Source organism: Lynx rufus, unplaced genomic scaffold, assembly GCF_022079265.1.
Source record: "Lynx rufus isolate CCGP_SWC_20201006 ecotype Redwood Valley unplaced genomic scaffold, mLynRuf1.p SCAF_13, whole genome shotgun sequence".
Taxonomy (NCBI): domain Eukaryota; kingdom Metazoa; phylum Chordata; class Mammalia; order Carnivora; family Felidae; genus Lynx; species Lynx rufus.
In genome coordinates, this window is record NW_025814827.1 from 51,998,263 (window position 1) to 52,012,367 (window position 14,105).

The 14,105-nt window shown below is 35.4% G+C and overlaps 1 protein-coding gene across 3 annotated transcripts in view; it reads left to right on the forward strand.

Annotated features, from left to right (window-relative positions):
• G2E3 (G2/M-phase specific E3 ubiquitin protein ligase) overlaps positions 1 to 14,105 on the forward strand; it is a 68,459-nt gene that overhangs the window by 33,212 nt on the left and 21,142 nt on the right. For all 3 annotated transcript variants that reach the window (XM_047075561.1, XM_047075560.1, XM_047075562.1), the window contains 4 exons: positions 2,451 to 2,575; positions 4,454 to 4,619; positions 12,419 to 12,525; positions 13,210 to 13,326. In XM_047075561.1, the coding sequence (XP_046931517.1) occupies positions 2,451 to 2,575; positions 4,454 to 4,619; positions 12,419 to 12,525; positions 13,210 to 13,326 (515 nt within the window). The remainder of the gene's footprint in view (positions 1 to 2,450; positions 2,576 to 4,453; positions 4,620 to 12,418; positions 12,526 to 13,209; positions 13,327 to 14,105) is intronic.

The following is a 14,105-nucleotide window of genomic DNA, read 5'->3' on the forward strand; positions in this document are numbered from 1 at the left end:
ATGAGGAAATTCGCTTTGATATACAAGTGCTTTGGATTACAAGCATGTTTCTGGAATGAATTATGCTCGCAAATCAAGGTTTTACTGTATTCTAAACTTTAACCCTTTGTTCATCTAATTATAGTTTGTGAGTCTTCTGTGTGATACCTACTGTATTAAACACAAGGAAAGAATTATAGGTTTCCATGTGGTGTGAGTAGAAATAAGGAGAATTAGAAAATGAGAAGGTTAAAAAAAATGAGAAAAAAAAAAAATGAGAAGGTTGGAAGTATAGGGAATTCCGTCCAGAGGAAATGATAACTGGAACTGATGATTTTTATGGAGTAGAGATGAAGAGCATTGACACATCATAGTTGAAGAAGTCGAAGAAACGTTGTCTCATCAATGTAGGAGTTGTTTACAATGATAGCAAGAATTAGATACAGAGAAAGGCACCAAAGTCTCAAGGCAGGAGAAGTTAGTAGGTAACAGAGGATAGATGTCATTAGGCTCAAAGGACCAGAGTTTTTAAAGTATGAAGGTAGAGTTGTGGACTATAGTCTGTAATAGAGAACTAAAATAATATTTTGATATCCCCCTTGCTTTTTTCCATATCCTCCTCCCAACCCTTGCCAAGTCTGAATGAAAATGAAAGATGATGGGAAAATAAGAAATTTCATCCAAGAAATTCTGAAAGGGAAGCAAGACCTTTATTTTAGTTGAGGCAAAAAAAAAAGGGGGGGGGGAACAGTTATTTTTAAATATGTTGAGGAGGCATGGGACTAGATGGTGGGATATAACTGTAGGGCATAAAAGAAAACCTTGGGTGAAAGGTTAGCAGTGGCATTTATCTAAGGACTATGTGAGAATATTAGTATCAGAATTCCTCAACCTTCTGATGATTAGTGAACTTGTGGTGAAATATGACCTGAAAGGATCTCCTTACAGTTTGGAAATACCTGTTTTCTAAAAACATCTTAATCCTCTGTGAGCGTATTGTGAACCTTTAAAAATATCCTCATCCTTGAGTTGTCTCCATTTGTGACCTGAAGCTAGAGTTCCATATGTCAGTTTATGGGAGGAGCCTCAGGTTGGCAAGGTATTCTCCAGTGACCTAATGGTACTTCAGGGTCAGCAATAAGACTACATACTCCCTTCATCAGTGACCATTTTATAATGGCTGTCTCAAGGGTTCCAAAATGTTTTAGATACTGCTGTGTATTTTAGTAATGATTGAATTATCTAATATTAGTCTTTGTGTTCATATACCAGTGTTATATTTTAGTTAGTGCCATTGGTATTGTGTTTGTTCCTTAGGGCTACCATAATAAATTACCACAGACTAGGTCACTTAAAACAGAAATTTGTTCTCATACTTCTGGAGACCAGAAATTCCTAATGAAACTGTCAGAAGGATTGATTCTTTCTGGGTGCTCTGAGGGAGAATCCCTTCCATGCTTCTCTCCCAGCTATTGGTGGCTACTGGCAACCTTTGGCATTCCTTGGTTTGTGGCACCATAACTCCTGTCTCTGCTTCCAGCTTCACATGTTCACATGGCTTTCCCCTCTGTGTGTCTGTGTCTTAAATGTCCCTCTCCTTTCACTTATAAGAACGCTAGTCATTTGATTTAGGGACCACCCTAAATCTAGGATGGTTTCATTTTAAGATCTTTAACTAACTTACATCTACAAAGACCCTCTATCCAAATAAGATCACATTCATAGTACCAGGAATTAGGACTTGAACATATCTTGTTGGGGGGAGGTCACTATGTAACCGATTATGAGTACCTAACACTTTTTTCATTTAGTTAGGATAGAGTGATTGATCCTAGCAGATTTTTTTTTTCTTTTTTTTTTACAGATTGGTTTCTAGTATTGTTCGGCTGTTCTCCTTGATGAGTATTTCCTAGTTATGTGTTTTTTATTAGATTTGAGACTTTTTTTTTAATGTTTATATATTTATTTTGAGAGAGTGGGGGAGGGGCAGAGAGAGAGAATCCCAAGCAGACTCTATGCTGTCAGCACAGAGCCCGACATGGGGCATGACTCCATGTACTGTGAGGTCATGACCTGCGCCAAAATCAAGAGTTGGATCCTTAACCAACTAAGCTACCCAGGCGCCCTGAGATTTGAGATTTTAATGTATAGCCGTTATGTTTACAAATCCTTTAGTTGAAAGTATTTGAGCCAGGTAGAAAGGAAAAGAAGCATCTCTGTCTCATCCACATGTTAGATGGGAGATGAATCCTTTATGAAAAATTGTTACAGTAGTGAATCTTTAGTGTCTTTAGATTGTTTCTGGGTTGGACAGTTTTTTTCAGGAAATTGCTTTAATATACCATCATCATAGCTGTTGTAAGATGAAAATAATTTCAGACTCCCCACAAAGAATATTCATTTATACCTGGGTCATATTATAGTACTCAGCTTTCGTATGTTATGATCTCTGTTTTCGTATTTTCTTCTAGAAATGCTGTATTTGCAAGAAAACTGGTGCTTCAATTGGATGTGTTGCACCCCGATGTAAACGAAGTTATCATTTTCCATGTGGACTTCAGAGAGAATGTATTTTCCAATTTACTGGCAATTTTGCGTAAGTTAATTAACTATTGAATATGAATGATGAATGTTAGGGAAAAGTAGAAAATGGATATGGATATCCCAATGATAATTCCTTTGTAAAATTTCTTTTCAGAGCTACACTGAGTTTACACATATATGTACATTTATGTTTTAAATACTTCCCTCTTGGGGCGCCTGGGTGGCGCAGTCGGTTAAGCGTCCGACTTCAGCCAGGTCACGATCTCGCGGTCCGTGAGTTCGAGCCCCGCGTCAGGCTCTGGGCTGATGGCTCGGAGCCTGGAGCCTGTTTCCGATTCTGTGTCTCCCTCTCTCTCTGCCCCTCCCCCGTTCATGCTCTGTCTCTCTCTGTCCCAAAAATAAATAAACGTTGAAAAAAAAAATTTTTTTTTTAAAAATAAATAAATAAATACTCCCCTCTTTTATGGAGTCATCACTGTCTTCAAAGTCTTGGAAATTGCCAGTGTAGAATGGGCTTAACAATTAATATTCACTTTCAGCTTTCAACCCTAGAATATGTTACGGAACCCTTAAATTATTCATATTTAATAAAAATTTCCACCTTTCATAAGTCTAGATTTTTATGTCATGTTTTTAGATTTAGGATCCACTTTTCTTCCACAGGGCCAGATATATTTCTCATTGAGTAAATTAAAGGCATTTAAATTTGGTGGAGTCCAAAAATAAATATTATGCCCTGGAGTGCCCCAGACAATGTTTACTTCCTGAATCAAGCTTTAAACATCAAAATTTATGAATTTTAGTATTTGATATTATTAGTGTCCTATTTCTTGTGGTCTTTGTGTTCTTGAACTATTTAATGGATTGTTACCATGTATAAAACTGCAGTTTAGAAAATACAAGAGGAAATAAATTTAGTGACTTAAAATAAGTTTTTACTTACATTTTATGTGTTACTTGATTAAAATATTTTTTAAGTTTAAATTCCTTCTTTTGTGCATTGTTGAGTATAATGGTGTTGCTAACAATATTATTACATAGGATTCTCAACATAATACTAGTTACTGAAATTCTGTGAGTTAAGTCTTAACCAACAAAAGGTACACATTCTGAATGTCCAGCTCTCCTTGCTCATAGATTGTGAAATGGATTTTTTTAAATATCAAATTTATTGTCAAATTGGTTTCCATACAACACCCAGTGCTCATCCCAAAAGGTGCCCTCCTCAATACCCATCATCCACCCTCCCCTCCCTCCCACCCCCATCTACCCTCACTTTGTTCTCAGTTTTTAAGAGTCTCTTATGCTTTGGCTCTCTCCCTCTCTTACCTCTTTTTTTTTTTCTCTTCCCCTCCCCCATGGACTTCTGTTAAGTTTCTCAGGATCCACATAAGAGTGAAAACATATGGTATCTGTCTTTTTCTGTATGACTTATTTCACTTAGCATAACACTCTCCAGTTTTTTTTTTTAAGTTAGTAATAGTCAAGCTTTATTAGGTAAAGAGGTAGAGACAGAACAACTTCAAATTCTCATTATCTTACAATACTATTTCTCAACTTTTTATTCATTATCACTCCTTTAGAGAGAAATATGAAGTTAAATTTAAATGATACCCATTCATATGAATGTCTTACAACCACGAATTTATTTTTCCTTTACTTTTTCTTTTTTCTTTTTTTTTTTAATTTACATCCAAATTAGTTAGCACATAGTGCAACAGTCATTTCAGGAGTAGATTCCTTAGTGCCCCTTACCCATTTAGCCCATCCCCCCTCCCTGTGAGATGGATTTATAGTGCCAAGGTTCCTGTCTATTGTAGGTTAATTATGATACAAATGAGTTTTCTTTTATTAAATGCAAATTACAATGCTAGCCTGATTGTGCTTTGCAATTTATTAGATGTTATTTTTAAATAATTTATATTTTTAGGTCATTTTGTTGGAACCATCGACCTGTTCAAATAATTACATCTAATAATTATAGAGACTCCTTACCATGTACCATTTGCTTGGAATATATTGAGCCTATTCCAACTTACAGCATATTACGAAGTCCTTGTTGTAAGAATGCTTGGTTTCATAGAGACTGTTTACAGGTAAGATATCTTGTAAACTTTTTCTGATATAAAATTTGTTGCTTGCTGATTTGAATTTCATTTCATTTATTTTATTTTTTTTAAGTTTATGTACTTACTTATTTAAGTAATCTCTACACCCAACATGAGGCTTGAACTCACAATCCTGGGATCAAGAGTCATATGCTCCTCCAACTGAGGATGGCAAGGTGCCCTGATTTGAATTTTAAATTGGAAAGAGTTGACATGTGTATTTTACCTGTACTTGTAACTTTTAAAAACAGCTTAATTAAAGCATATTTTACATATGAAATATACTGTACTGAAGAATTACTGTATTGAAATTTACTTTTTTGAAGTGAATATCAAACTAATATTTTAATAAATAGTTTAGAATACTACCTTTTAGTTTTTATTATGCTTGAACATTTTTGTTGTTTTTACCTAAGGCTTTTGTTTGTATTTCACAGTGAATAAAACACAGATTTAATTCCCAAGTTCATTTACATATTTAAGCTTAGAAGACCAAGATATGTGAAATGATAATTTAACTGTAAGCTAAGATACTTAAATGTTAAGAGGCCTTTAAAACAAAAACAAAAACAGAAACAACTGTGGTCAAAACTATATGACAGCTTCTTGACAGGGACTGATTACTGTTTAATGAATTAAAAGCATTAGTTCTTTTTGAAAGCCACCTTGTATGTTAAACTTGATGACAAGTTATTAAGTAGATACCATACAACACATAACATTAAGTAATTGAACAGTTATTTGATTCAGATGATTCTTGAAGATTTTAAAAAGATCTCACTTATTGATAACATCATATACAATAATGTACATGTGTGAACCGGCCAACTGATAGTTACAGTTAATAGAATGCCAAATAATAAAGGATTTAAGTTTAATGCTTTTATTAAAGTTTGGCTTTTATTATTGTTTAGTAAAATATAATGTTATTATTGATTATAGGTTATCCACAAAAGTACTTTTTAAAGTTAAAAGATGTTATAAATCCTCATATTTCAAGGCAGTCTTAAAAGTATTAATAATAGTAAAGTACTTGAATGAATCAAACAATAGGCAACAACTTCAGTTTCTTCTCAAGTAGTGGTCACTCAGCCCAGTAAAAAATAAACTTTCAAAATTACAGTTTCTCATAATAAACCCTCTGCAGTTTCACCAGGGGTTGTGTCCCCTACCTTTGAACTTACAAATCTTTTAAGCCATCCTGATCATTATGTAGAAATAGAGAATATTCAAATGCACCTAATGGACCCTACTTTGTAGCACATGTGGATAGAATGAGTGAAGCACAGAAGTTGAGTGTGGGATCTGATGATGGTGTCTACACTCAAGCTCTTTTGGTACACCAGAAGGCCAGAATAGAACAACTTAAAAAGAACTCGAAATTCAAAAGAAAAAGCTGGTTAAACTAAAATCTGAGGTCATTGAAATGGAAAATATTCTAACTCAGGGGCACCTGAAAAGATTAAATTCCACATCCCCAAATATCTTCTCTCAAAGAAATGTAGCAGTTTAGAATTGTAGTAGACCATTCCAGATTGACCTTGACATTAACCAAAGAAATTGATCTTTTTTAAACCTGAGGACCACATTTTAATCTCAGCACTATTCATAACTTCTATGACAATGTGGGATTTGTAGATCCTGTGCCACCAATACCCAAAGATCAAAGGTCCACTATCAAAACACCAAGGACTCAAGACACAGAAGATGGTGAGGGGTCTCAGTGGAATTGTACTGCCTGTATTTTTTTGAACTATCCAGCCTTAATCTGCTGCAAACAATGTGAGATGCCAAGGCATCTGAGCCAAAAAGCCTTATGTCTATAAAGTCACATGTGAAGTTCAAGAAACTGGTCTGTCATCCAAGTTTTTCACAGTGCTATTCACAGTACATAAACTTAAATAGCATAGTCATCCTATGCTACATAGGATTTTGTCAGAGTGATGGTGTGACAAGATGCTGTTACTCTAATGTTAAATGTCAGTCCACAGAGCTAATAATACCTTAATAATAATACCTTGCCTTAATCTGCTGCAAACAATGTGAGATGCCAAGGCATCTGAGCCAAAAAGCCCTATGTCTCTAAAGTCACATGTGAAGTTCAAGAAACTGGTCTGTCATCCAAGTTTTTCACAGTGCTATTTCACAGTACATAAACTTAAATAGCATAGTCATCCTATGCTACATAGGATTTTGTCAGAGTGACGGTGTGACAAGATGCTGTTACTCTAATGTTAAATGTCAGCCCACAGAGCTAATAATACCTCAATCTAATGTCATGGGCAGTTGAAATTCATCTTGGTTGCCCACTGTCTAACCATGTACAGTGTTACCAGTAGCCCATTATGGATAATTCTTGTTATATTAATGCCTAGGTGTTCCCAGTTACCTTTTCACCCTCATGTCACTACTGAGTTTTGATGGGAGGAAAGAGTAGAATGATGGCTTTCTTTTCTTTCTTTCTTTCTTTCTTTCTTTCTTTCTTTCTTTCTTTCTCTCTTTCTCTCTTTCTCTCTTTCTCTCTTTCTCTCTTTCTCTCTTTCTCTCTTTCTCTTTCTTTCTCTCTTTCTTTCTCTCTTTCTTTCTCTCTTTCTTTCTCTCTTTCTTTCTCTCTTTCTCTCTCTCTTTCTCTCTTTCTCTCTTTCTCTCTTTCTTTCTTTAGCTTTCAGTGAGGGGGTGCCTGGGTGGCTCAGTTGGTTAAGTGTCGGACTCTTAATTTTGGCTCAGGTCATGATCTCCTGGTTTGTGAGACTGAGTCCCACGTTGGGCTCTGTGCTGACACAGAACCTGCTTGGGATTTTCTCTCTTCTCTCTTCTCTCTTTCTCCCTCCCTCCCTCCTTCTCTCCCTCTCTGCTCCTCCCCAGCTCACATGTGCTCTCTCTCAAAATAAAATAAAATAAAATTTAAAAAGTTTTCAGTGAAACACTACAAACATGAAGAAAAAGAACAAGGTTTAATTATTTAAAAACTGTTGCTGCCTCATAGTGCCAGTGGATAGGGGAAGAACTTCATGAATTCGTGGAACTCTTGGCCTTGTCTTTGTTGTCCCAAAAACTCCACTAGGTAAAGCCAGCTTCTGGGATCTAAGGATGAAAAGGAAAGCAGCATGTGTTGTTTGTACAAACATGCAGTGAAATATCCCAAAGCTTTTCCAGCTGTACCAATCTTGAGTCTGCTTTAAGGGATTTCTTTATTATTTTCTTTATTTCTATGTGTATAGTGTGGTAATATTTTGTTAACTGATTTTCTTGTTTCATCTTAGTGATTAAGCATATTGATGTCCCTTTTAGCTTTACCTGAGAAAAGCAGTGCCTTAAAATTAAAAAGCATTAATAAAATGAAACCGTGCACAACTTTTCTGTACTTTGTCCTCATGAGTGCCAGTGTTCTGTGAAGACATACAGACAGATGCTGGCCAGTGTATTGCAGGAAATACTACAGGACTTATGTCTCTAAGTCACACTGTGTACTGAGTTTAGCAGTGGGTGGCACAACACAGCGTTTAGTCTTCCACAGGGAAGCTTAAAACAAAAGGTTTTTAACCCACTGATAGAACAACAACCTTAAGCAGAACTTTCATAAGAGATTACTGTTGGGAAAGTACAGTTTTCAAAACCTGCAAGAGCAGCAGTACGTACAGCCCTTTTTGGGGAGAAGCTTAAATGCTTTACTGTTGGGACAATCAGTATCAAACCTGACTTGGTAGCAATATCATGTATATTTGTAAAATGAAGCTAGTCATGTTTAGGACAATTAAAGAAAAGCTGAGAAAAAGAAAAGCACACGCAAACTTGAACACTGAAGCAACCTCAAACATATCTTTATTTTGATGATATATTTTGATAAAGAAAGTAAATCAGATGATCAGGAATGTATATAACTAAATGAAATAAAGAAACAACAGTATGCATTTTAAAAAACAGAATTATGAAATTATATATTCATGCTTAACAGTGGGGTAAAGGGACGTGACAAAAATGTAACAAAAGGTAGGAGATAATGTTACCTGTCACCCACTGTAAATGTCTGCAAAAGAGATTTTTTATGTGAGTTAGGATTATTACAGGTAATCTTAGATGAATGTCAAAACCTTGACTTCTAGGTTGTATCTGGGAAGGAATATGACAGTCCTAGTTATACCATAGACCCAAAAGCCCTTAATATGGTGCATTATGTTTTAAAATGAGGCCTTGTTTTTTAGCTTCATCTGATAAATCAGTTTTTATTTGTATTATTAATAAAATGTAATTTAGATAAAGAAAAATACCTGAGTAGTTTTTTTGGGTTTTTTGTTTGTTTGTTTGTTTTCGTTTTTTTTTTGTTTTTTTGTTTTTTTGTTTTTTTGCATGAGCCTTGAACTTTTTTATATTTAGGATTATTCAGTTAAAAATGGCAGGGCGGAGCCTAATTTTGTTGGGTAAATTTCATAAATTCTGTCAATTCTTACAAAGAAGTATTTGTAAAAAAGGATCCAGAGAGTGCAATTCATAAATATCGGGAAGAGTTATCTTTGCCTAATGAGGAACAGTTCACATTTTATGACAATTTTACAAAAACAGTTTTTTCTTCATTAAGAATTTGTATTTGAAAGAATGTAATTATTACCAAATGTATCCTCTTGTTAATTTGTAAGAGTATATTATTTTTCAAAACAATTAAGATTTGTCTCAATTATTTGTTGATAATGAAACAGGTCTCAGACTTGACCCTAGTATTCATATGGCTTTGTGTGAACACTGAAAATACCAAATTTCTAATCCCATCATTAAAAAGTTAAAATAATATTCTTACAACAGTGTAGGCCTACTTTATGCAATTATAATATAAAATCACAGCCACACGGACACCTATGACAAATACTAACATGCCGTTATTACTTGATTAGAGCCCAGTAAAAGCTAATTCTTGAGTCATGTTCAGTAAAGGAGCTGACAGTGCTTTGCCATTCTGTCACAAGTCTTAACTGAAATAGTAAATGGAGTTTTTCCCATTATATATCAATACCCAAAGAAAAAAAATTTCTTTTAATTAAAAAAAAATTTTTTTTTAGTGTTTTTATTTATTTTTGAGACAGAGAGAGACAGAGAGGGCAGAGAGAGAGGGAGGGAGACACAGAATCCGAAGCAGGCTCCAGGCTCTGAGCTGTCAGCACAGAGGCTGATGCTGGGCTCAAATTCATGGACTGTGAGATTATGACCTGAGCTGAAGTCGGACACTTAACCGACTGAACCACCCAGGCGCCCCTCAAAGAAAAAAATTTTTTAATTCCTGAACTTCATTAACATAAAAAAGTCGAAGGAAAAACAGACTGAAGAAATAGAATGAGAATTGTATTTGGTTAAGCATATTTCATCATTTGTGACCACTACATTGGGATTTTGTGAGGAGAGCATGCAGATTAATATTTTAAAAATTGGTGGTGCCTGGGTGACTCAGTTATGTGTCCAATTTGATTTCGGCTCAGGTCATGATCTCACCATTCGTGAGTTTGGACCCCACATTGGGCTGTGTGCTGACAGCACAGGCCCTGTTTGGGATTCTCTCTCTGCCCCTCCCCTGCTTGTGTGCACACACGCTGTCTCTCTCTCTCAAAACAAATAAGCATTTAAAAATTGATGGAAACTTTTCACTCTGTGTATGTAGAGAATTGCCACTATTCTTGTTCAGTTTGGATTCCTCCATCATTGCAGTGGTCTTGTTGGTATCTTCCATATGCCCCATGTTGTTGTTTTTTTCCTCCATACTAGACACTTTCATGTATTATATACTCTATTTACTAAGATCTTGGTATCTGTGTATACAGTTGCTTAAAAACCCTTTAGTTCACAGATTTTAGTAACTTGTTGCTTCCCTCGCACATTTTTAAAGTTTATTTATTTATTTTGAGAGAAAGGGAGGGGTAGAGAGAGAGGGGGAAAATCCCAAGCAGGCTCCAGCTGTCATCACGGAACCTGACCATTGGGGCTCCATGTGTCTATCTCTAGAACCTTGAGATCATGACCTGAGCCAGAATCAAGAGTCGGGGCAACCGACTGAGCCACCCACACACCCCTTCCCTCCCACATTCTGTGTGTGTGTGTGTGTGTGTGTGTGTGTGTGTGTGTGTGTCCCACTTGCTACTTGGTGGTTGCTTTTGTTTATATTTTATTTTTTTAAGTAATTTCTACACCAAATGTGGGACTTGAACCCATGAGCCTGAGACCAAAAGTTGCTCACTCTTCTGACATAGCAGTTAGGTGCCTCACTACTAATGTTTTTTGAACCTCAAGTCTAATTTGTTTTCATTATCATTCATAAATTCCCCATCTATCAGCTCAACCTGGTAGCTATTTTTGTGTATCTTTATTTGTTGCTAGCCTCTGCCTTAACCCTCTGTGATATAACTTTAGACACTTTTTTTTTTAAGCTAGACTTTCGAAGGAGCCTACTAACTGTCCTTTTCTCCTGCATGCTTTATTCCTTACCAGTTTTTCACATACATTACTGGCTTTGATTTACCTGTCTAACCTCATTACTGAGTTCAGTATTGCCAGCATGTAATCCCGAAGTATATTATTAATTAGTTCCCTGATCACATTGTGCTCTCTCTTGCCATGGAAACTTGATATGTGCAATTCCATTTCCTTATAATGTCTTTTGTCCTATTTTCCTGGTAAACCTTTGTTTCCTCTTCCAAATTTTGCTTTGACCTCGCAATTCCTGTGACATTTTTGTCAGGCTCTTACATAGACTTAGGTACTTCTTCCTCTCTCTTCCATGTATATACTTAAAGACACACTCTTTTACAAATTATAATTGTACCTCACAAAAATTCCTTGATATAGGATCTAAGTTATTTTATGTTTCTATTTTTGGTACATAGCATAGTGTTCAGCACCTACACAATGGGGGGTAAATAGTTATTAAATGAATATGTGCTGCTAGTTTTTTTAAATAGAGATTGGCTACTCTTTCTAATAGGTTTATAGTTTTCTGTTTCCTTGTACTCTCTGCCTGAGGGCTCTGTATTTCTATGTGCTGAAAGTGAGAATAGGTTTTATAATTCTCCCCTCTTAGGAAAAAAGTAACTTCGAGATTGAGTTAAAAACAGAACCAAGAATAATTTATAGTAATACTTATTTAAACACCCTTCCAGATGAAGTAAGTCAATATTTTTACTGTTTTATTCACAGAGAGTGATGGATAACACAATATTTGAGGACAATAATGACATTAGGGGCACCTGGGTGGCTCAGTCAGTTGAGTGTCTGACTCTTGATTTCGGTTCAGGTCTTGGCCTCATGATAGTGGGTTTGGGTCCGACGTCGAGTTTTGTGCTGACAGCATGGAGCCTGCTTGGGATTCATTCTCTCCCTCTCCCTCTCCCTCTCCCTCTCCCTCTCCCTCTCCCTCTCCCTCTCCCTCTCCCTCTCCCTCTCCCTCTCTCTCTCTTTCTCTCTCCCTCCCTCCCTCTCTCCCTCTCTCCCCCTCTCCTACTTGCTCTCTCACATAAGTAAACAGTAAAAAAAGAAAATGACCTAAGAAAGAAAAAATAACAAAGGTTGAGAAAAATATGTGAGTGATAGATGTAAAGCTAAGAATAGCTGATTCATTAACAATTATTTTTGATCATTGGGGGAAAAAATCTCAAAATTTTAGCAATAGAATAACTTCATTTATCAAAGCTTGAGAACTAGCATAGAAAATTTGTTTTCATAATATATTAAGTCAAAAATATCACATGTTCTGTTAGCTGTTATAATTTATAATTAAATTGTTAACAATGGATTTCTGTTTTCTATTACAGGTTCAAGCAATAAATGCAGGAGTGTTTTTCTTTAGGTGCACAATATGCAATAATAGTGATATATTTCAGAAAGAGATGTTGAGAATGGGAATTCATATTCCTGAAAAGTGAGTACCATTTAGCCTTTGACAAAAAAGATAATTTAAATGTAGTATTTAATAACTGGAAATAATCAAAATAATCATTTATGAATGATTAAAATTATAAATAAGCAGCCATCTTAAATGGGGAAATGTAAAGCTGCTGCCCCCCCCCCCCCAAAACTGCCTCCTTCTTCCCAGATTGCTAGTTCTTGAGGGCAGGGGCTGTGACTTAAATGTCTTATTAATTGACTTACAGTCTCTTAATAAATACCTCAGTGTGTACAATATTAATTGGTTGACTTATACCCAAGTAACAGACTTCACAATGGTATGTATAAATTATCTAAGAGAATCAGGATGTGGTTTAAAGTGTATAAGAAGGATTTTCTTAATACTTAAAGAGGAGGAATCCAGAAATAATGGCACTAAACTTGACGTTTAAAAATTAGAAGTGAAATATTAGGAAAAATGTAAATTTTAGAAAATTTCTAATTTTTCATTTAACATTTGAAAATTCACTGTAAGAATAATTAACTGTAGGATAAAATGACACTAATAGATATATATCTTGAAGAGAATGATTAATCCTAAAAAACAAAAGTTTTATCCTTATCCCCAAGTATGTGAAAAGTTTTTTTATATTCATTACCAATCCTTTTATGTAAAATTTTAGTTCAAAGTGTATTTTATATCTTTCTTCATTTACAGAGATGCATCTTGGGAATTAGAGGAAAATGCTTATCAAGAACTTCTGCAGCACTATGAGCATTGTGATGTCCGGAGATGTCGTTGCAAAGAAGGGCGAGACTATAATGCACCTGATAGGTATGTTGGGAAGTCCCATGTGTTTAGTGTCCTTATTTAAACCGTCGGTTGAGGAAGTAGTTTTCTAGTTCGTGAAATGTAGTTTGGCTCTTAGAATGTTTGAAGTTTTAACTTGCAGGTATATTTATTAAATGCGTTTTTACAGAGAAATTGTTGTCCGCATAGTTGTAACTTATTTCTGTGGTGTATTTACTGAGCCTTCATTTTCTAGAGCTACACTGTCCTATATGGTAGCCACTAGCCACATTGACTGTTGAACACTTGAAATGTGCCTACTCCAAATTGAGAAGTGTTTTAAGTGTCTTCATTTGCTAAGCCTGCCTTAACAACAGAAATTTATTTTCTCACCATCCTAGAGATTAGAAGTTCCAGATAGAGGTACCCGCAGGTTTTATTTCTGCTGAAGCCTCTCTCCTTGTCATGCACATGGTTCCCTTCTAACTTTGTCTTCGCATGATTGTCCCTCTGCCTGTTTCCTAATGTTCTTTTCCTGTAAGAACACCAGTCATATTAAATTAGGGCCCATCTATATGACCTCATTTTATCTTAATTATGTCTTTAAAGGCCCTATCTTCAAATACAGATACATAGTGAGGTGTACTGGGTTTGGGGACTCCAACTTATGAATTTGGAGGGGACACAATTCAGCCCATAACAGTAAGACAAAAATAACTTAAAGTATCTTGTTAATAAGTTTTATCTTGTTAATAAGTTTTAAAGTATCTTGTTAATATAATTTTGTATATTTGTTTTTATATTGATTACATGTCAAGCAAAAT